General features: G+C 36.4%; 1 protein-coding gene and 1 long non-coding RNA gene across 2 annotated transcripts in view; one reads left to right on the forward strand and one right to left on the reverse strand.

Annotated features, from left to right (window-relative positions):
• Positions 1-248: 248 nt before the first annotated feature.
• TMEM184C (transmembrane protein 184C) lies at positions 249-24441 on the reverse strand. The gene is made up of 10 exons (XM_008527440.2): positions 23653-24441; positions 17415-17545; positions 17278-17314; positions 16074-16279; positions 6857-6931; positions 5403-5496; positions 3358-3470; positions 1883-1982; positions 1208-1379; positions 249-991 (listed from the first exon to the last, which is right to left on the reverse strand). Exons 1-10 carry the CDS (start codon positions 23773-23775, stop codon positions 726-728), a joined length of 1317 nt encoding a protein of 438 aa, XP_008525662.1. The 5' UTR covers positions 23776-24441; the 3' UTR covers positions 249-725.
• Positions 3180-25040, forward strand: part of LOC139082063 (uncharacterized) — a 41478-nt gene continuing 19617 nt past the window's right edge. Inside the window, exon 1 of the long non-coding RNA XR_011537763.1 lies at positions 3180-3241. This is a non-coding gene — a long non-coding RNA (uncharacterized lncRNA). The remainder of the gene's footprint in view (positions 3242-25040) is intronic.

Here is a 25040-nt window from a genome sequence, read left to right on the forward strand (position 1 = left end):
ACAGAGGAAGATTGGCACAGATGTTAGCTCAGGGCAAATCTTCCTCAGCAAAAAAATAAATAAAAATAAGATTGGGTCCTAGATATTTCTCCTAATAGGAATATAAGATAGAGGTATCTTTCATTGAAGGTATATTATAATTTTTAACCTTTAATTTTTTTGCTGTGCCTCTAATCAAGAACTTTCTGTTAAGTAAAACATTAAAGGTTCATGTTTAAAGAATGAGAGACATAAAAAGTTGCAGAAAGTAAATGATAAATTCTTATTTATTGAAAGACATCCAGTTGAGAAATAGAGAAATAATTGTTAGGTAAGCATATATGGCACATGATTAAGTTCCACTAATTCATATTTCTGAATTATACTTTCTGCTAATTCCAGAGCATTATATTCATGCAGCAGTGGTAGGAAGCATTATTATTTTTTATGTCCATCTTCTTGATAAAGCAGTGTAACGTCAGGAACATTTAGCAGTCATTTTCTACCATTCAAGTATGTGATACTCAAATGTTAAGAAATCAAGTCTAAGTCTAGGATATTTAGACTGATTATTTGTGATGTACAAAACGCAGTTATATAAATCCAGTAGTCATACCTGGCTTTTGCCTATCTTTGTGTTGAAATTTTCCATCATTTATGGCTTGTCCCAAGCACAAAATCCTGAGCACTGGGATACCAGGTAATGAAATAGCGTGGTAGTAGCACAGTTTGCTTTTGCACACTGTTCAGGAGGCCACAGATTTATCTGAAGGTTCTTTTTTCCCTCCTGTTGTGTCATTATATATTTCATCAGCTATGCTAGCTGTAGTAGGTATAGTCTGAGGAGTCACGGTGTATCCAAATCCTTGGTAGTGACCCATGGGTGAGGGTGGCACAGAAGAGGCAACGGAAATTGCATCTTGTGATGATGATGATAACAAGCTTGTATGTTCATTTTGATCTTGATCTTCAGGAAAAAATTTTTTCCTAGGATGTCCCATCACTGTCCTTCCTTTAAAGTAATAGAAAGGTTTCCAAGTTAGCCAAAAGTTGTTATTTTTATAAACTTACCATGCTAAAAATAAGCTCCCTCTCTCCCCTCCCAGAGCCTTACTGTGCTACTGCTTTAACCAAAGTCTTTTCATCTCTTAAATAGCTACAAAATTGCCCTAATAGGAGACCTACAATAACCTCCCTCTTGGGGTAGAATTAAATGGCTGGTACTTACCAACATGCCTTACTTGTTCAGAAATATCATCCCTAATATCTGAAACATCCCACATGGCAAGAAAGGAATCAAAGCATGACCCCTCTTCTGCTTCTTGGACATACGGTTTATATGAGAAAGTGTAGTGATGAGCAATAGCAGCAAGGAACATCTCAATACAGATGATAAAGTCCTACAACAACAGAAATAGCAGCCATCTTTGAGTTTAAATCTAGTTTTACAGGGAAAAGAAAAGCACAATCTTTCTCTTCAAAAGTACTTAAGTATTAACAGCTGTTTTTTCTATAAAATTATATTCATTTTTCCATTTTCCAAAATAATTATTTTTAACCTCTTTGAAAAAGGACAAAATGCCAAAAATTTAAATCTGTTTTGCACTGCCTCAGTCAAGTATTTCTTAGCAAAGATAATGCATTCTCAATCCACTGCCCAAGGACTAAGAGGAGAAATGCAAAAGAGAAACTGACCAGGAATTACAAAATCTAAGTTCTATTCTTGGCTCTACTACAAATTAACAATTATGGCCAATTTCTCTAGGCTTCCTTCATGTCCTCACCTGTAAAGTGAGGACAGTAGTAGCCCCATAGCCTGCACATTGTCAGGTTTAGAAGGTAAGGTAGAAAAATGCTTCACAAATGATAAAGTTCTACTGAATTCAGAGAGAGCACTACTTACCTGGAGTCCTGTAGCCACAGCTTCTACAGTTTGCCATTCCCAGGTATGCTTTTCAGAAATAACGCCAACTTTGACCAACAAAGCAATAACTACTGCTTGCCTATATGTTAGGAAAAGGTAAACAGCAAATCTATATCAAGCATAAAATGAGCAGTTGTTTTAAAAATATGCCATTTAAAAAAGTCAACCCCCAGCACAACCTGTGGACCCCCAGCACCAGCACCAGCAGCTTGCCTTCTCAGCATATTCCTGAAGACATTGTGTATCTACATTAAATATATTTGCTTTACAAATCTAGTCTTCTGGTACAGTTTCATCACATGAATTTTATGTATTCTTAGAACTTCAGTACTTGGTTTATAGTACTTTTTTTGTTTGCAGTGTGCACAAGTAATTAGATTTTAAGGTCTTCCTATACATAGACAGTGTCTTAACAGCTTGTACAATAGGCATTTAAAATGAAATAAAGGACAGATACTCAAATGTTATTTACACCTGTTAACTGATTATTCAGATTATTTTTTAACACAGTCATTTTGAAACCAGTCTTGTCTGGAGTAGTAGAACTAGAGACAAACTCAGAAGGGGTCTGACTCCAAGACAGGAAGTCATACTGAGCATTTCAAGCCAATCTCGGGATATGACCCTAGGTTAAATTTAAACAGCTAATAATGAGAAAGATAAGCTTTCATGGTTCTATGTACAAGAATGTTCAGTGTTGCTTGTAATGGTGAAAAAATGAGGAACAACCTAAATGTCAACAGAAGATTGGTTAAAAAGTTATATTGGTTAAAAAGTTAGAATACTAAGCAAAAATAAAAACCAAAAAACCCAAACAACAAAACTACCGTCTCACTTTATTGACGAAGAACTATACCCACGGTATACTGAACATATTGTTGAGTTCTACGGGTTCTTATAGTATGAAAGTATTTCTGTGGAGTTTTATAAGATATATGTACACCAAAATGTTAATCATTCTTTCTAAGTGGTGGGATTTCAAGGAATTTTCTTTTTCCCCTTTTTGCATTATTTGCATATTGTTAAATTTGGTGTATTTGTTTCTAGGTTCTCTATCACCCACCCCTTTACTAAAGTGGGACCACGTATAGTTTTGCCTTCTGTTTTAAAATATCTTATTGATGAACACTTCTCCCCATCATTAAATATTCCATATCATGTTTATCTTCCAAACTGCAGAGTATTCTCTTACATGACAGGACCATGATTTATTTTAATAATTCCTCTAGTGTTGAGACATTTAGACTGTCTCAAATTATTTTCTTCTTATAAATGTTACAGTGAGCATCTGACTCTATGAAAAACCAAGAAGGGCTAAAAGGATGAACTTCTTAAAAGGTAAGTAGAGACATTTTAATTCATCTCCTGTATTAAGACTATTTTTAAAATCATCCCTCACCAACAGTTTTATTGCCCTTTAGAAAATAAGAACATTAAAGGAAAGCAACACTTACCAAAAGGAAACAAAAACCACCAGTTTTACACACAGAAATTTGCCAACAGGTTGGATTGGACTCAGTTCTTCCTTCAGTACTTTATAAAATAGCAGGAGACAATACATGGCAAACTAGAAACAAGATTAACAATTAAACTTCTTCAATAAGAATAACTAAATATAGTAACAGAAATATTAAAGTTATAAACCAGAGACCTGTACAGAGTAATGTTTCAGGCAAAATTTTCCAGGGTTTATTATTGCTATTTTTAGATTAACAACAAGCTTTTATAGTTTACTGTGGATGAATATATATGATAAGAAATTTCTCAGAAGAGATATAGAACATCTTCCCTGAAAATGGTTCTAAATGTTCACTCCCTGGGGCCCATAAAGAAAGCGATAAACAATTTCCATGAATGAAGGGCTCTCATTCAGCCAGAATAAAACATATCTTTTAAACATAAATATCATTAATTTTATAAGGGTTAAGCTTACTAACTAGTCTATCTTACATAATATTGTATGCATATTATTTATAAGACACATTAAGTAAGTACTATTTCAATAAAATTGTGACCATGAAATCTGAAAGAATCAAGGAAACAATCTTTCTTGAGGGCAATATGTTGATCCAGCTGATCGAAATTTAAAAAATTTACTTTTTTAAAATAAATGCTCACGACTTCTTAACTTTTTAGAAATCAGTTGTAATAACCTAATGTTGCATAGCAGTAAACATTTTCCTAAAAGTTTACTTTTTCCTATTAAAATCATGTAAAATGCTCATTTAAAATACTTTAGAATATAAAAGCAGTAGACAAAAGTAGAAAGTTTTCCACAGTCCCATTACCCAAGCAATCCTTTCTACACATAAAGGGGTTCTTAAGAGGTATCATTAACCAAATATAAAATTTTGTTGCCTGATGTTTTTTCCTAAGTGCCTTACTTTTCCACATGCTTCAGAAGGATTATTTCGCTGCCTAGCATTTGGCCCATGGGAGGACCACAGTACATTTAACCAGTCCCCATCACCGGGCTCTGGATTGTTTCCGGCCTTTTCCTATTACAAATAACAGGCTTTATAGACAAAGATATTCAAAACAGAAGTACTTCTGACCATTTCTTGAGGATGCATTCCCAGAAATGTAATTACTAGTTCCAAAGAATAGGAACATGTGGGAATACATAAGCATTTAATTTTTATTATAAACCTCTAATACCACACATGCATGCCATTGCATCTAATTATTTTGCTGAAAGAATTAACTTAATATCTTAAATAAAATGCACATTCTTAAGTTGAAAGGATCAGATAGTTACATCTTTAGAGCATTTCAGTTTCTAGATCTTGTTTTTTTTTAAAGATTGGCACCTGAGTTAACAACTGTTGCCAATCTTTTTTTTTCCTTCTTCTCCCCAAAGCCCACCGCAGTACATAGTTGTATATTCTAGTTGTGAGTGCCTCTGGTTGTGCTATGTGGGATGCTGCCTCAGCATGGTCTGATGAGCAGTGCCACGTCCGTGCCCAGGATCCAATCGAGCAAAACCCTGGGCTGCTGAAGCAGAGCGCATGAACTTAACCACTTGGCCACGGGCCGGCCCCTAGAACATCATTTTTACTTAAGTTGGAATCCTCAATTTTAATTCCAAATATATGAGAGAATTTTATTCTCCCACTTTTATTCAAACCCTGTATTGTCATATACCAATTAGACACTTTCTCTTACTGAGTACACCTAGGGGAGATATATATATATATATATATTTTTTAAGGAGACCATTGTACTTTTATTTAGGACACACCCACACAATTATGTAATGAGTACCAGAATCAAATGAAGAAACACAATTAATAGGTCAACATATAAATCACCAAATTAACAAAGATATTCTATCTTTATATATGTATAAAAATATATGTTAAAAGTTTCTTCAAATTTTTCCTATAAATAAAATTTCAAGGTTAAAAAATAACAAGGTTTATTCCCAAAGAAACATTCCCTAAGAAAATTTAGAGTTATAGATAGTAATTTAGTACAGTTAAGATGAATATTTACTCACCAATTGTGACATATTGTTTATTATAACCAAGTAAGTCCAAGCATTTGAAAAGCTAAAGTTCCCTTCATCATATACACCAACCAGCTCACAGATTCTAAAAATGGTAAAAATGAGACAACTTTATGGTTAACTAAATCAAAATATACTTTAAAATACAGCATTGACAGCAATACTTAAATTTAGAAGTTGGTTTATTTAAAAGATCTTGTAGATAAATCACTTGAAATTTGTCACAGAGGTGTTCAAAAATTAAAAGAAAAACATTTTTCTAGAAATGTTACCATATGAATATTCCTCCAACTACAAGTAAATCCAAAATAAGACACATACATTGAACTAGAAAGGGTAATTATTACATTCAAAAAAATTATGCTGCCTAATTTTCAAAAGCTTGATTGTTATAAACATATAATGTTGGTCTATACCTACAACTCTAATTTTTTCCCCCCAAATTATCTTGGCAGTAAATTTTATGAAGACCCAGATTTAAATATTAACTTATATGATTACTCAATTTCTAAACTGCAGAGAAATAAACCATGCCTTCATAAATAAGTGAATTAGCCTTAATTCTAAGGTAAATGTCACTACAGAACTGACTGCTTGCTTCCCCTGTCTGTCTTCCTGTTCTTCCTCTGTGAACATGCAGAATGTTAGTTATGACTAGCAGATAAAATATGCAATCTACTGCTTTAAATTCTTTGATGTTCTTAAATCTAGGGAATAGTTTTACCAGGTGGCTTAATGATACCCCATTTTACCTCAAGTGCTAAGCTTTGATAGAACTTTTAAAAAAGAAAAATACGATTTCTTACTTGGAATATAGTACTCATAACATATTCAAAGTTAACCATGTAGAAAATCAAACCATGTAATGAACTCAAAGTAGCATACTTTAACTTCATGTAAGAGATGTTTCTGTAAAGCTGTGGGAACATTAATATTTTAAAAAGTATTTTCTGGGGCCGGCCTGGTGGCACAGCAGTTAAGTGCACACATTCCATTCCGTGGCCCGGGGTTTGCCAGTTCAGATCCCAGGTGCGGATATGGCACCGCTCAGAAGGCCATGCTGTGGTAGGCGTCCCACATACATATAAAGTGGAGGAAGATGGGCACGGATGTTCGCTCAGGGCCAGTCTTCCTCAGCAAAAAAGAGGATTGGTAACAGATGTCAGCTCGGGGCTAATCTTCCTCAAAAAAAAAGTATTTTTTAAATGCTTTCCAGAAAGCTCTAAAATGAATGTTATTTAGAATTCTGTCGTGATTCTTTGCCTACAAATGGTCACCTTATTTATTTTAATATAGTAGGGTTTCTATATACTGTATTTTTACTAGACTTGTATTATGACAAGTAAACTAATGCTCTTCATATGTTTTTCTACTCAGTTGTTCCCACTTAAGAGCATGAGGATTTTAAAGAAATAAACGATAATATAAAAGTTTTATGTACTTACAAAGCAACGATGGTAGTGAATGGTCTGACAACTGTATACTGCAATACACCCAGTTTGCACCTAAACAGCAATACTCTGCCAAAGAAAAACGACTTAGCATTTCAAGGACTCATTTAAATAGCATCAGACTGTTCCAAATCCCCTAAATTAAAATCACTTTGACAAACGATGCCATTTTTATATTTAATTCTTTAAATTTAGTCATTCTAAATGGCAATTGGGGAAGAATGTGGATGGGAGCAAACAAATTATTTCAATACTATTTTTTAAATTATTTGACAACTACAACTTCTGAAAGATCTCCCTTTCTGTGTAGTCTCAAATCCCTGAATAGTGCAGCACAGAACAAAAGGAACAAAAGTGGGTTCCTGTGTGTTTCTGGAAGAAAAACTGAGTAACAAATGAATTACATGTGTGCCTGTGTATGTGAAAGCATTATTTAGAAAATATTATTTACATTTAGGATTCAGTTTCCTTTCGAGTTTAGTATTTAAATATCATTCCAGAGAGTATCATCGACTAGATACTTTGAAAGGTCAAAGCAAAGATCCTGCATAAAACAGTTTTTATTCTATGGCTGGGTCAGTCAATTTAAGGGAACATTTACAAGGAGTAACAAAACAAAACAAAACAAGTCCCAAAACAACTACCAAAAAAAGGCTCTCTACCAGAGCCTTGTGTAAGCCTTCTTAAAAGACCAAGCTGCTCTGAGGGCAAAGGCTTACCTGGCACTCCTATCAGGAGAAGTAGTTGTCAATGTTATGTATTATGAATCCCCTAATTTAAGAATTACATCTCTACTGAGAAGACTGTGAGTGTGGCATGCGGACCTGGAGGTGTTCTTACTAGGACTGAATAAAAAACTGGTGGGCTTCTATGTGCTGAGAGCCTTCTCTGCGCTGAGGTGGTTCACTCCCACTTACCACTAAGTGTGCCCCCTGTGGTGGTGGACCCAGGGATTGCACTTGGGCTTGTTTGTTGCAAGACCTCTTGATGAGAATGCCTTGGCTAAACATGCTGTGCTTCCTGTCCCATACTATTTACAAAGCAAAATTCAGTTGGACTGGGTTAAACCTACAGTGTTCTATGTGTTGATTGTCAAACCACACCTGAGACCACTAAGGGTGACTATGCAGATACATTAAATAGTCAATTAGATACCTTTGAAAGCTGTGGAGAATTAATGACCTGGAAGATGTATCTGAAGAAATTGCCCAGAATGTAGCAAAGGCTGAGACAAAGAGACAAACGTGAAAGAGAGTTACAAAGAACAGAATAGAATCAGAAAGTCTAACATACATTCAGAGTCAAAGAAGAGAGTAGAGGAAAGGCAAAATCAAAAGAGATTATGGCTGAGACTTTCCAGAACTGATGAAAGACATGAATCTACAGCTTGAGGCACACTAAATTAAGCAGGACCAAAACCGAAACCAAAAAAACCACCCTGATATTTCATAGTGAAACTGTAAAACATCAAAGACAGAGAGGGTCTTAAATGCAGCTGGACAGGTCACCTATAATGCAATGACAAATTGACAGTAGAGGCTTAACAGTAACAACTGAAGCCAGAATTACATGGAATAAAATCTTCAAAATGCTTAGAGAAAATTCCTGTCAATATAGAATTACCTCCAGCAAAACTGTCTTTCAAGAATGAGAGCAAAATAAAGACACTTTTGGATAAGTATACCTGAGAAAATCTGCTACTGATAACTGACACTAAAGGAACTTTTAAGGGCCATACTTTAGAAAGAAGGAAATGATTTCAGATAGAAGATCTGAGATGCAAGAAGGAGAGAGGAGCAAATAAATTGTTAATATTTGTAGTTATACTTACCAAAGACAAAAAAAAAAATCTATCCAAAAAATGTCTAATTTTTAAGATTAATTTTAAGTAGCCATGGTAAAATTTTGACTCTTAAGTGCTCATAATAAGATTGGAATTAGAAACTATAATTTCTAAACTAGCAGTGAGAAAAAACATAGAATAAAAAAAAACAACAAATAACGTCATCAACTACCAGTGGGATCTAGGGTAGCACCTGTAATCAGACACACTGACACCGCTGTACTGAGACATACGTATCCATAATAGGTAAAACAGTCACCTTAAAATCACAAATAGTCAAAGATTATAAATAGAGTTTTGCCACTATTATGAGCTATGAAAAAGCTTTTAGTTTTCAAGATTTTAAAAATATTTTACAACTGCAAATAAGGAATCATGGACTTATATTAAAATTTGTTAAATGTGGGTGGTATAAAACAGATTTGTTGGTGACATTTGTTTGTATTCCTCAAATGTTTGAAAAACTGTAAAATTACTTAATAAAATCATTAAATTAGAAGGATCTTCTCAAACTGCTTATACTGTCTCAAAGTATTAAGTGAAAATTTATATTTTTAAAAAGAGGCGAAATGCAATGCGGACTCCTGGAGTGAATCCTGGAAAAGAAAAAGGATGTTTCTGGAAAGACTTGGGAAATGTGAAGTCTGCAGTTAATAGTATTGTACCAATGTTACTTCTTGGTTCTGAGCAATGTACCATGATTACCTAAGACGTGAACATTAGGGGAATCTGGGTGCAAGGTATATGGGAAATGTCTGTCCTGTCTTTGCAACTTTTCTGTAAATTTAAAATTATCCCAAAATAAAAGTTTATTTAAAAAATAATGTAATCAATGAGAAAAGGAAAGAAGAAAAAGTGAGACAAATAGAAAACAAAAAGATGGCAAGATTATAAATGAATATATCAATAATCACAAAAATGTAAATGGCCTAACTTATTTAAGTTGATGGATTGTCAGGTTGGAATTAAAAAACACTAAACTTAAAAAAAAAATAAGCGATATGTCTAAAACATAGGGAAATGGAAAGGATGAAAGTAAAAGGTAGAGAAAGATATGGCAGGCAAATACTAAACAAAGGAAAGGTGGGATACCTATTAATATCAGACAAAATAACTTTAAGACAAAGAAGATGATTTGGAATAGAAACAGCATCAAAATATATAAAGCAAAAATTGACAGCAGTACAGTAAGAAACTGACAAATTATCAGTGGCAGAATTTAAACGTCTCTCTCAGTAACTGACAGAACAAGTAGCCCAAATCAACAGAAATACAGAAAAATTGAATAACACAATAAAATAAGATTGACCTCATGGACATAAATATAACACAGTCACTTGTTAATATAGCACACACATTCTTTTGAAGCACACAGGGAATCTTTATAAAAACTGGTCATGTATTAGAGGGCATGAAACAAATCTTAACCAATTCCAAAGACTGTCTCATAGAGAGTACATGCTCTGACTACAATGCAAATAAATAAAACGAAAAACTAAAAACCAAAAAAAATCCTTAGGCTTGGAAATTCTGAAACACTCCAAAATAACTCAAGTAAAAAAGAAATCTCAGTGATTTAAATTTAAAATTTAAAAACCTTGGGGCTGGCCCTGTGGCAGAGTGGTTAAGTTCACGTGCTCCGCTGCAGGCGGCCCAGTGTTTCATTGGTTCGAATCCTGGGAGCAGACATGGCACTGCTCATCAAGCCACACTGAGGCGGTGTCCCACATGCCACAACTAGAAGAACCCACAACGAAGAATATACAACTATGTACCGGGGGGCTTTGGGGATAAAAAGGAAAAAAAAAATAAAATCTTTAAAAAAAAACCCAAAAAACCTTAAACTGGATGATAATGAAAATATTTAATATCAAAACTACGATTCATGTGGTGATGGATGACTAGATTTATTGTGCTGATCATTTCACAATATATACAAATAGCAAATTATGTTGTACCCTGAAACTAATATAATGTATGTCAATTATATTTCAATAAAAATAACCAACAAAAACTGGGATTCAGTGACTGTAGAACTTGAAGGGAAATGTATAGTCTTAAATGCAATATTAAAAAAAGAAGGCTGTAAATTAATGAGCTAAGACTCTAACATATTAGGAAAAGAACACAGTAAACCAAAAGAAATGAAAGAAAGGAAGTAAAAATAGAGCAGAAATTAATGAAATAGAAAACAAACATAGGGGCGCAGCAGTTAAGTTTGCACGTTCTGCTTTGGTGGCCCGGGGTTCGCCGGTTTGGACCTACGCACCACTTGCCAAACCATGTTGTGGCAGGCGTCCCACATATAAAGTAGAGGAAGATGGGCAGGGATGTTAGCTCAGGGTCAGTCTTCCTCAGCAAAAAGAGGAAGATTGGTGGCAGATGTTAGCTCAGGGCTAATCTTCCTCAAAAAAAAAAAAAGAAAAGAAAAGAAACATACTACAGAGAGAATCAACAAAGCCAAAAGTTAGTTCCTGAAGAGGTTAGTAAAAAAAAGGCAAACTGCTGGCAAGATGTTCAAGGAAAAAACAAAGATACTAATAACATTAGAACTGGAAAAGCAGTCATAACGACAGATCCAAAAGGTATTAAGAAGATATAAACTAATGTATGCCCTTACATTTTAAAACTCTGTCTACTCTGCCTAATTCCTAAAAACTATAATTTAAAAAATATGCTTCCAGAAACAACAGGAAGCCTAAATTATAGTTCTATAATTGTCTCCCACAAAGAAAAGTCCAGGTCTAAGTTTTCAAGGTACAGTATACAATCTCCTCCTGTGATATACAAATCACAGGCAGTAATTCCTATTCAGTCAGTATAACCTAGATAGGAAAACCAGACAGGGATAGTATAAGAAAGGCAAATTATAGTTTCATCTGACTTATTTATGAACATACATACAAAAATTCTAAATGGAATATTAGCAAACCAAATCTCGTGATGTAGAAAAGCAGATGATACATCATAATCACTTTGAATTCGTCCTCAAAATGCAAGGGAGTTTTAACAATTAGAAAAGCCATTAATCTAATTCACTACATTAACAAGTTCAAGCCATGATCATCTTAACAGGTACAGAAAAAGCATTTGATGAAATTCAATACTTATTCATGATTAAAAACTCTTAACAAACTAGGGCTAAAATGGAGCTTATGTAACCTGATAAAGGATGCCTACAAAACACCTTTAGAAACATCAAATTCAATTGTGAAATTTTATAAGAATTCTCTTTAAAATCAAGAAAGATGCAAAAATGTCTAGAGATACTTACCAGCACAGTGATAAGAAAGAGAAATGTGTAGGATAAAGACTGGCAAACCAACAAGTCCTTCATTTGAAGACGACTGTCTACAAAGAGAACTTAAAAAGATCTACAGACTAAGAAAATTTAACAAGATTTTCGGATATAAGATCAATATGCAAAAGCCAACTGCCTTTCTACACACTGGCAGCAATTAAACTAATTTTTTAAAAAGATGTCATTTATAATAGCAATAGAATATAAGGTATTTATAAAATCAACAAAAGATGTACAAGACTTTCATGAGAAAATTATACTTTATTGAAAGATAAATGAAGAGCTAGATAAGTAGAAAGCTAGACCATATTCATAGATAAGAAGACAAAAAATCATAAAGATGTCAATAAACTAAAAATTGAATTCAATCCCAATCGAAAAATCTCAACAGGGTTTTTCAAGTAACTTGACAAGCTGATTCTAAAATTTATATGTATGAGTAAAGACCCAAGAATAGTCAAGACAATAGGGTTGGGGCCCTTGCCCTTCATTTTCAGGCTTATTAACAAGCTGTAGTAGTTTATATAAAGAATTGGTCCAGGGATAGAAAAGTTAACCAATAAAACAGGAAAACAAAGACCACAAACAGACCCATACATACGGAAACTTTATATATGACAGAAATGGCATTATAGATCAGTGAGGTAGAAGGAAGAGAATGGTGCTAGGATAGTTAGCCAACAGAATAAAATAAAACTGCATTCCTACCTCACACAACACACACACAAAAAATGAATAAGGATTTGTAAGTCTTAATGGGAAATTTTTGAAACGTTTAGAAGAAAAGCACAGGAGAATGTTTTTTTGGCATCTGTGCCCATCTTCCCCTATTCTGTAAGTGGGTGCCACCACAGCATGGCTGCTGACGAGTGGTGTAGGTCCACACCCAGGCCACCAAAGGTGAGCATGCCGAACCTAACCACTAGACAACAGGACTGGCCCCAGGAGAATGTTTTTATAATCCTGTGGTTGGGAAGAATATTTTCAACAAGATGCAAAAAGTACTGACTATAAGACTGATAAATTCAACTACATGAAAATTCAAAACTTCCCATTTATCAAAAGACATAATGAAAGTGACAAAGCATGCCAAAAACTAGAAAAAGATATTTTTAACACACATTAAACAAAGAATTAGTATCTAAATATATAAAGATTCTCTATAAAGCCACAAGATAGACAACCCATTAAATAATGAGAAACAGAAACAAGCATTCCTCAGAAAAGGAAACCAAATGGCTACTACACATATGAAAAGTGGCTCAACCTCACTACTTATCAGGGATATCTAAATTGAGACCACATGATATAGCACTGTACACCCTCTTGATAGGCAAACATAAAGACGTCTGAGTAACTCCCAATGTTGGTAAGGATGTGGTTCGATTAGAAGTATTTTATACTCTTGGTGGGAAAGTAATTTGGTACTGCCACTTCAGAAAATAATTTGCCACTAACAAAGTTGAACAAAACCTAAAGACCCAATATATCTACTCCGAAGTATATACCCTAGAGCAATTTTTTTCAAACTGTGTCAAATTCAACTTAGCGGGCTGTGATTTGAATTTTAAAAACAAAAGGAGGAAGGGAATACATAAATAAAGGTCAGTACTGTTTCGTGGAAACATTTGTTTCATAAGTGTACTAAGTCAGTGGGTAAAATGTTTCCCCCCAGGAACTAATATACACAAAATTTAATGTTTATTAAAAGAAAAATCATTGTGTTCACCACTTATGTTACAGAAATCACAGTCTAAAAAGTAGACTTTAGTTTTTATTATCTGATGGCTGGAAACTTGCCATGGCATTTGCATCTTAAAACCAAACCATTGTACTGAATTATCCTAAACAGCAATAGCCTGATTAATTATCAGACATGTAACACCAGTTATCTAATAGAGGGAAACTGGTAACCTAAACTGTGTTCATATATATACAAGAGAATGAGTTGTTTTATTATTACTAAAACCACGCTCCTAAACTGCAGGACTTTGGTAAGCACTTCATGTCTTTTCAATAAGAAAAGGTGAGTCAGTTATGGATGCACTGTTAACATTATTCAGGCAGCACTTGTCAGAATTCAAGAGTCTCAGGAAAAAATGAAACTAACACAAAGAAATTTAACAAGAATAAATGTAACTGCCTGTGTAGTCAGGAACAAATCAATTGCATAAAGCACAGAATAGGGAAATTTTGAGTAGTATCATTTGAAAAAGGTTTGCGGTTTTAGTTCACCAGCAGCTAATCGTGATGAGCCAGTCTGAAGAGACAGCTCATCTCAGGTTCTGTGTTAACACAAGAAGAGTCCTGATCAAAGCCAAGCCATTATCATCATCATCATCATATTTATCAGACCATTGCAATCTCTTCCATCTCTGCCCACTTCCAATTCAGTCTACAAAGAGCACAGTAATCTTTGAAAAAGAAATTTAGATACCAGTCCTCTGCTTAACATCCTCTAATGGCTTCTCATTTGACAAAGGTTCTCTCTCCTTGACCACACTTTACACAGGGCTCTTCTGAGTCTTCTTTTCAACTAAGGCATCATCCTTAGGCCCTGTCCTAGGCCTGCCTGTCAGTTTGTGCAAAGAATCCTGCTAGTCATGTCCTCACCTTTGATATTTGATTACTCTTGATACCTAATCAAGCTCCTCTTGCCCCACTCTTGATGTTTAAGGCTAGGCCTGCCTTTAGCAAAAATCCTGTTATGACAGTTTAGAGAATACCCCTACCCTTGATGTCTTCTCTTAGTAATTTTCCATCCAATGATCACCTCAATCTGCTTATTGGCTATAAATCTCTCTTTGCCCTTGTTGTATTTGGAGTTGAACACAATCTCTCCCCACTCATCTTCAACCTACATTAATTTTTCCTTACCATTCTCTTTCATTGTTTCCTGGCTTTTTTCCTTCATAGCATTTCCTGAAATAAGTAACTATAAATTTGTGTCTTCATCTAATTCCTAACCCTCCTGACCACACTGTAAGTTCCATGAGTTCTACGTCTGTTATATGCACTAGGATATATCAATCTACTGGCACATACTAGGTGACTAATACCTATTTGTCAAATGAACATATTAGGAGCTTATTATTTAAAATAGTCAGGTAGCTCCCTGTCATTGCAGGTGTGCAAGTAGAGACACTTACATTTAGTCCTGACATTGACAAATGGTTTCTGTACTGCATGGAAGGCAATGTAGCTATCCCCAGGTTGTATATCTACACTGATTACTAGACCTCTAAATCATTCCAATTACCTTGGCTTGCAACTTTCACCTGAATCCTCATCATTGGTGGTCAAGTCTTTTTGATTTTTCAGCTGCATTCTCCTATTGTCTTTCCTTTCTATTCCAATTTCATCCCTCCTTTTCAGCTTATCTCACAAATGGACTATTAGAATAGTCTCCTAATTTATATCTCCATCTCTAGAGTGCTCCTGCCTCTAATGCATCCTGTATAGTACTGCAAGATTAATCTTTCCAAAACACTGTCTTCAAATGTTTCCTTGCTGAAAAATATCCAATGGTTATCCAGTATAACAAATGAAATCTCAGCTTCAACTTAACTTTTCAGGTTTTTTTTTCCTTTTCTGTCCTACACGAATGTATAATAAGGCCATTATACATTACTAGAATAAACATTGTTATTTGCTGCTATTTCATATCATATGCCATTCCTCGCCCAGGACTATCTTCTCCCTGAGTCTTAGACCTGATTTTGCCATTAACCAGCTATGTGATCTGGAGTAAGCTAATCTCTGCAGACCCTGGTTCCCAATAGTAAAAGGATGTTGATTAAATGATTTCTAAGGCTTTTTCCCCCAATAATATTTTAAGTTTTCTATATGAGGATGAATATATAAAAGAAACTAACATATGTGAGGATTTTAAAAATGTGTTTTGTTACTCTTCAAACTTGACTATGAACTCCATGAGGTAAGAACTCTTACACTTTTTGTCTTGCTCGTAGTACTTAACATACTGCTTTGCAGAGAACTGACTGATGCTTAAAAATTCTGCTTAAATAAAACCCAAACATAAAAGAATTAAAACCAAACATACTTACTCTCCCATAGTCCATGGTGGACAGCAACATAAAGGAGGGAAATGTTTTTGCTGATCTTTGGCTTCAAGGATTAATACCAGATTTGGATACCGGTTAGTTAGATAATTGGTCAGGAATCCCATAAAGTTGTAAATGACATAAGCTTCGTAACATTCTCTGCAGGTATCCACATATATTGCAATGCTGGGATATTTCAAAGCTATCCACTATGAAAAGGAACAGATGTTAGTTGCAGCTAAGATGACCACTCCAATTCATAGTACTCACAATAAGCTAATTTTTAAACTTGAGTTGTCTTGTCATATATCAAACTTCCTAAAATTTATCATTATAAGGGCTACCAGACAATCTGTGAAATATATTTTTAAAAGCAATAAACATCTTGGATATTGGTAAACAAAAACATTCGTGTTTGGGGGTAATAATGAATATGAAGAGAGAAGCTAAATTATGTGCTTGGCTTCTTAAATATAATCTGAAATTTTTCTTGACATGATCATAGGAAATGCTGTTAAAGACATTTCCTTTATCTTTAATCAAATTAAAGCAGTTATCTATAATAACTGCATATATTAGAATCCACTGGGGAAGGATTTTTTTTTTGTCCAAATAAAAGATTTAGTAAATAAAAAGGATGATAATGTAAATTTTTTTTTTTTTTAAAGATTGGCACCTGGGCTAACAACTGTTGCAATCTTTTTTTTTTTTTTTTCTGCTTTATCTTCCCAACTCCCCTCCCCCCCAGCCCCCATACATAGTTGTATATCTTAGTTGCAGGTCCTTCTAGTTGTGGCTCATGGGATGCCGCCTCAACGTGGCCTGACGAGCAGTGCCATGTCCACGCCCAGGATCCGAACCCTGGGCCGCCACAGCAGAGAGCGCGAACTTAACCACTCGGCCACGGAGCTGGCCCTGATAATATAATTTTAAATAGTACATTCTTTAAAGGACTAAGAGCTACTAATCTGAAATTTTAAAAGATTAAGCAAAGGAAACAGCTTTCGATTTTTAAAACTTTAAAACATCTGCCTTTTCTATTGTCATACTTTATCAAGATTAAAAACAAGTAAACTTTTCCACTTTTCTCATTAATCTGACTCTTTACTGCCAAATAACCTACTTTCACTACCTTAAGCATTCTGTAAGTATAGTTAGTATCATCAAACAAGTTCTTAGTTAATGAGATAAAATGAAACATACTTACGCTATCTAAACTGTATATAGGTACCATCCAAAGAATCCTATTTGGAAAGTAAAACATAAATTAAAAACATTTTACATCATATTTATGAAATAAGCCAAGACAATACTAGTTGTGAATCAAAATACATTAAGATTTACCTTATTATTGGTTTCTGTAGTTCAGGTTGTGTATAATGTACTAAATGTTGCAATATCACCCAGAGTGATATAGGTATAGTCAACAGCAAAAAGATTCCAGCAATAAACCAAGCCTTGGTGTGGATTCCAACCTTAAGAAGCAAAAGAACATGTTAGGATAAATAACTAACATTAAAACTAAAATACTTTTCTTTCTTTCTTTTTTTTTTGAGGAAGATTAGGCCTGAGCTAACTACTGCCAATCCTCCTCTTTTTGCTGAGGAAGACTAGCCCTGAGCTAACATCCATGCCCATCTTCCTCTACTTTATGCGCAGAATGCCTACCACAGCACGGCTTTTGCCAAGCAGTGCCATGTCCACACCTGAGATCTGAACCGGCAAACCCTGGGCCGCTGAGAAGCGGAACGTGCACACTTAACTGCTGCGCCACTGGGCAGGCCGTAAAATACTTTTATTTCTTAAATTCATCATTTCATTAATGAGGCCCAATATTTTCCAAATGACTAGTGGCTGTTTTTATTTTTTCTTCAATAAACAGCCTATTTGTGCTTTTGTGGAGGGAGGGAGGTGGGTTTTTCCTCATGGGCCCTTTTGTAACAGCACTGTATACATTAAGAATATTAACATCATGTCATTTGCCCTTTAGCTGATTTGCCTTTTATATTTGATTATTGTGTTTGGGGATGTACAGAAGTTTTAAAATTTTCTGCAAGTCAAATCTAAAAATCTTTTGATGGTTTATTCCTTTGCTTTTATGTCTGGAATATTAAAATCCTACCTAACATCTTCTGCAAATTTTATTGTTACCCAACATGTTAGTAGAACACAGGGCTGCCCAATACTTTGTTAAGTTCTCTATATGGGTTATGTCTTTTAACTCTCCCATTCATCAGAACTGCCACAACTACTGTCCAAGCACACTGTCGATATATGCTACCCATCTCATATCCAACAGTATCAACTCACGAGATTACATTTTAAAAAGCTCTAATTTCTTTTTTAGGTCAGTATCTGATCAATATTTTATCCTTTAAAAGCTAAATTTCTAAAAAATATACTTTGAACTGGCTCATCCTAAGGAAGAGCTGAAGTAATTCACTTGCTTTCTGGCAAAACCAAATTTATTTGAACCTCTCTGCTATCTGAGGGTCCTTAGTGGAATGAATTTTACACTAACTTGTACTCCTACCTTGAGGAATGTGAATCCTTTTAATTTTTTTAAAACGCAAATGCTAACTTTTTAAAGAAAAAAAGGTGGGCATTTATTTTTGGTACTTGAGGGGTTTCAGCAGTTAATTAAAATAGAACTGAAGTCCATGACTTCTAGTTTTACTGTTTTGAACAAGATTTTTTTTTCATCAGGGATAAAGATTAAAGAAGTAGAAAACAAAAGTATAGAGATCAAATATATTTTTACAACAATGAAATTTCTACACTAAACTGTATGGAACATTTGAAAAGCAAATACAAAAAGTCTTGCCCCATGCTGGAGATTAATCAGGGCAGCAGGTGAAAAGCAACTCTCTGGAGGCGACAGTTCTCAAAGGAATGTCTAAGCAATCATTTTCCAGGGATTTTTGCTTGGCTCAATTTCATTTAAAATCGAGTATTCATATTAATGATAACCTAAAATAATAATACTAAAAAATTAAAAGCATATTCTAGATTTTCTCTTTTATAAGGAAGGTGATCATTAAGAGTATTGCCAAATGATTTTAATGCTCACATTCTTTTTACGATTGCCTTAGCACCAAAAAGAACTTGGTGGTAGACTTAAGAAAAAAATTATGTGCTTGTGACTAATGAATGCCAAGCGTCCTCAGTGTGCTGTAAGAAAGAAAGTTCTTTTTCAAACAATGATCAAAAAACAAGTGACTGGAGAATTGAGTCATTTCAGTATAATGATGCCAAATAAAAAAAAAATCTTGCATCATACAGTTAGTACCATTTTTACACTGTAAGTGGTAATTTAGTTTCAGAAAAACATTACCTGTCCACATTAATGCCATTAATTTGACTCACTGGTTTTACAGTTGTTTTGATTTTTGAGCTATATAAAAAGCTATATGCATAAGAAAGTGTATGCGTATACATATTTAAGTAACATTATAAGTCAACACTAGGTATCTATAGAAATTATCAATATAATTATTACATTTATATCTAAATAAGTTATTCTCACTTGAGACACAGTGATATAAGGATACCATTAACATTATTAAACTCAGCTGTGAGTCGGGGGTTTTTTGGCTCACAAAGTGAGGAGATAAGGAGCATAGATTTTTTTCCCTAAGGTAACTTGAGGAAGGTAGAGAGGAAAGAAAAAACCATTAAAGACAGCATCCAGGAGTGAGTTAATTGTCCCTCAGCCAAATGCTTTCAAAGCAGACAGTAGAGAGGAACAGGGTAGTGCTTTCCAGGCCCACTCATCCTGAGGGGAGGGGAGGAGCTCTTACACCCATAGTAGCTACTTGGGGCATATCGACAAGCAGGGGCAGGATAAAATGGCTGCAGGGCAGTGACATCATGTGTGCATTTAACTTATTTGACTTCAATTATAGATGCTCAGCCAAGAAAGAGAGTGAGAGAAATAGTTTAAACAGTGCAGACGGTCATCTCGCTATTCCAGTAAATAAGCACACGCCCCACCAGGGGCACGGGTTGGGCTATGTGAACCTCCTGTTTTCTACAATCTCAGTTCCCACTGACTTCTCACAGTGTGAGCACTGTGATTCTAGTGTTTAAAACATATGTATTTTTCATACCAAACTGTCCCTAAACATGTCAACTACTTTATCCAGTGCTCAAGCTGATGCATATAACTTTGCCTTAGGTGTTCAACTGAGAACCCAATCCCAATTAGAATGCTATTCCACAAGAAAAAAACCTGCTGCTCTAATGCAACAATAGTGACGATATTTTAAAAACAGTGACAACTAAGGCTTATTGAGCACCTACCTTGTGCTGGGCACAATGCTAAGCATTTTAGACACGCGAACTCATTTAGTGAATAACGATGAAGTGATCAGGATACTGTATATAAAGCACTTAGGACACATGAGCCACTTATCTCTCTGTCTCAGTTTTCACATCTATAAAATGAGGATAATTTCTATGCTTCACAGTTTTTAAGAAGATTAAATAAAATTATACCTAAATCTTGGGGACATGCTCTAGTTAGCGTCTCTAACCTTAAGAACAAAACACAACAAAGGGGAAAAAAAAACCCCTCCCTTAATCCCACAGTCCTGTCTACTGTGCCACTCATTTCTCAGGCCCTCCCTTCAGAGTCAAATACTCAAAACAAAACCAAAAATGAACAAAAATCTTGTCTATATCCTGATTCCACTTCCTTACCCCACATTCATTCTTCAAACAACTCCCTCTAGTTTTGGCCTTTACAACTCCATTGAACCCATTACTAGGATCACCAATGACCCTCCTATCTTGTGAAAACCAGTGGCCGTCTCAGCAGCACTGGACATTGTTCACTACTCTGTCCTTCTTGAAACTCTCTTGTGTTCTGGCTTCCATGACACCACTCTCCTGGCATTCCACTTCTCCACTGGCTGCTGCTGCTTTTTAAGTTCCTGATCCTCCGCTTGGCTTCTAAATGTTGGTGCTAGGTCCTTGGCCTTTTCTTCTTCTTCCCTTTTATAATCTCACCCATGTCTATGGCTTTAAACACCATGTCTGTTCTGACAACTCCCATATTTACACTCGCAGTTCAAACCTTTCTGACCTCTAGAGTTACAAATCCAAGTGCATATTTGACACGCCCATCTGAATCTCTCTCATATACTGAAACTAAACGTCCAAAGCAGAACTCAATTTCTCTCAAATCTGTCCCTATCCGTCAATTTTTCATTTTAGTAACTGGTGTCACCATTTACTCTGCTGTTCAAGACAGAAGCCTGAGAGCTTCTTGATTTCTCCCTTTCTCTCACTGCCTCTCCTCCCCTAATACAATCCACTGTCAAGTCCTGTTTCTTCACGTCCAAGGATACTTACAATTGAGTTTTCCATCTCTATTCTGCTATTTAAGTCATTGCAGCCCAGGCACCCACTACCTCTTAATTACCATACAGAGCTTTCTAAATTTCCCTGCATTTGCACTTATTTTTCCATAGGTGGCAGAGTGGTCTTTTGAAGATGCACAATAGGACTGCCCTGCCTGTTCATTTCTTAGACCTGTTTTGGTTTCCTCCATAGCATTTTACATAATTTTATTTTTTTTGAGGAAGATTAGCCCTGAGCCAACATCTACCACCAATCCTCTTCTCTTTTGCTGAGGAAGACTGGCCCTGAGCTAACATCTGTGCCCATCTTCCTCTATTTTATATGTGGGACGCATGACACAGCATGGCTTGCCAAGCGGTGCGTAAGTCTGCACCCAGGATCCGAAATGGCGAACGCTGGGCCGCAGAAGGGGAACATGCAAACTTAACCGCTGCGCTCCTGGGCCAGCCGCTATACAATTTTATTTTATTGATTTGTTTTGTTTTTGTTGGTTGTGTTTGTCTCTATCACTAAGTTCCATGAAGACAGGTGTCATGTTCTATCTCTCACCACATAGAACACAAGCCTAATTTATCACTGGGACTCAAACAATCATTTATTAAGTATCAGACATTTGGGCAGATGGAGGAGAAAACAAAATAAGTAAAATATTTATCGTGTTAGATGGTGGTGAGTCCTAGGAAGAAAAATAAAGCAGCGAAGAGGATATGAAGAGTTGAGGAAGGGAAGCTGGCAACTTTTAAACAGCATAGCTGGGTGACATTTGAGTAAAGACCTGAAGGGCATAAAGGAATGAGAAAACCATCTGGGGGAAAAACATGTCACAAAGGGGGAACATTTAGTGCAAAGGCCCTAAGTGGGGAGCACGTCTGCTTGTTTGAGCAAAGCCAGAGTGGTGGAAGCCCAGGAATTGAGGAGAGAAGGTTAGAGGCGGATGGGGTGGGGGTGGTATCAGATCATGTTGGACCTCCATGGCCATAGTTAGGGATATTGGCTTTTAATCTGGGGCTAGGAGTGATTGGAAAACTTTGAGAAGAGGACACACAGAATGTGACTTATGTTTTAAGTGGATACTTTGGCTGGTGTGTTGAGAACAATCCAGGCAAGACCTGATGAGAATTTGGCTCAGGGTGTTAGCAGTGGAGACTGGAGATTAAAATTTTCCTTAAAAGCTGGCACTTAAAAATTACAACTAAGACAGTCTTAAACCAGGTTGATATTATACATATTATTAACCCTAAACGTAATCCCTATACCATACTCCAAAGAAATACTGCAAAGAAAGAAATCCCTATTTGTATTAAGACATCCAAAGCACTTGAATTTTAGTAGACAAATTATGGAAATAACCTAAATATCTAACAAATGGGAAATATTTAATATAGTGGAATATTATATTAACACTAAAAATAACTATATGGACCATGCTAGTATGGGAAAGTCAGCAAAAAATAACTTAGTTAACATAAAGAAAACAAATGTCTATTAAATACATTTTGTTTAACTATGTAAGAATCATTTCCACAATACAGAGCCTAAAATAGCCATGGTATTGTCATAGCTCTTGTAAAACAGGTGTTTCTAAGTAAAGTACTTTCTGGTTTTTATTAACTCCAAATTCAAAGTTCATTACACAATTTTTATAAAGCACATATCTTAGTTAAGTATTTACCTTGGGGTCTTCTAGCTTGCAGTACTTTACTGATGTCATAATAAGAATATGACATCAAAAAATATACTAGGGACTTTTTGCACAACTTTTGTTGGTTAATAACTTCTAAAGTAAAAACAAACATCCAAGTTAAACCAACTAGAATCTTATAATTCAGGGAGCTAGTTAAATGCTAATAAAACTCAATACATGGTTTTCAAGGTAGTTTATTTGATCTAGTTAAGTCCAATATCTGAACAGATCAGATTTCAGGAATAAACTTACCTTACTTTCAGGGAATTGATGAATGCTTCCAAAACAGTACTTCTCTAAGCAGCGATCTTAATATATTCTATTTTCTCGACCCAGTCCAACACCCACCTGTAGCATGCTTTCAAAAACCATGAACAAGAGACCAGATAGATTTATGTCCTATGAGCAGACTCATTTACACGACATGGTTTTCAGGATTATCAAGTCTTGGGGTATCAGGGGGAAAATGGGCAACCATAGAAGGGCAGGACGGTAGAAGAAAGGGTAGAGGCCGATGGTGCAGGACCCTCTTACCTCCAGTTTCTGTAATTCCCACACGCACAGGGGAACCGCAACCACTATGGACACCAGGTAGATGACCACCGCCAGAGGTCGAATCCACTGTCTCCAGTTCCTCCAAGTACAAGTGCAAGGCATGTTTCCGCATCAATCAGCCCCGAGTAGCAAGGAAAAAGACCTCGAAGGAGATTGTGATGGGGACCCCTGTGCTTCGGCTGTTTTGTCAACTCGTGTACTACGGAGGAAGAGCTGCTGGGCGACTTTACCAGCAGCTCCAGCCGCTCCGGCCCCTGCTGGGCTTTCTGCTGCTGTTGCCGCAACTGCGGCCCCCCTGGGTGTTACCGGGGAGCAGTGAGGGCAGCATCTTCTTCCCTACCCCGCATTTACCCAGTTCTTCCGCAGTGGGATCCCGGGCGGAGCCGCGGCTCTCACCTGGGGATCGCCCAGGGCTCCGCCAGCACCATGGCCTTGAATAGAGCGGCGCCGACCAGGACCGGCCTCTGAGGACCCTGCACAGAGTTCGGTTCTGCCTCGCAGCTGCCTGACCGCGTGCTCTTTTCTTGCGCGGTGGTTTCCTTCCCTCCGGGCTCGCAGGTGTGCCTTCGCCCGAGTCAGCTGAGAGATAAGAGCTGAGAAGCTCGCCGGCCCCAGGACTTCCTCAACCGCTTCTACGGGACTTTCCTCACCGCAGACCCCAAGGCCAAACCGGGGCTTCCGCTTCCGCCCACGCTGTCTGAGGATGGCAATTCGTCGACAGCACCAAGCTGGGCCCGCCCCATCCGGCTCACTTCACGCTCTCTGATTGGTCATTTGCGAGGGGCGGGGCTTTAAGGGTGCGGATCAGGGTTAGAAAGTTGGAAGAGGAGGTGGATGAAAGTTGTTGCATTTGTTGCCGCGGGGCCCAACGGCCCGTGAGAAGGCTTGTGGAAGCTGCAAGAATTGGTTGAGAACACTTGAGGAACATCTACTACATTCCTCTGCTGACTATAATCCTGCTTTAAGGAAGCCTGGGTAAGAGGCAGGTACTTTAGGGCTGAAACTTTTTCTGCGCTAAAGATCTCCGATTCTCTCTGGGAGCAGATACAGGAGCCAGCTGGAATAAGACCGAGAATGGGAAACGCCTGCCTGGTTTTCTATCAGTTGCTATAATCTAGGTGTAAGGCCACTTAGTTATTTCTGGATCCTGCAGAAAGATCGCTCTAAAAATAGCTTAATGTCAGAAGCAACTGCAAATACGAATATCCTTTCTGCGTTTGGAATTTGTGTTAGAAACTCGCACACATTTGTTTCAAAAGGTTGACGTTCCAACTGACAAATTTTATGTGCTTAAACCTTTTAGCTAAACCCATAGAGCAAGCAAATGGTGAATGGGATCTTAAAGCCTTTCTAAACCAATAGAGCAA

This window comes from Equus przewalskii, chromosome 2, assembly GCF_037783145.1.
Source record: "Equus przewalskii isolate Varuska chromosome 2, EquPr2, whole genome shotgun sequence".
Taxonomy (NCBI): domain Eukaryota; kingdom Metazoa; phylum Chordata; class Mammalia; order Perissodactyla; family Equidae; genus Equus; species Equus przewalskii.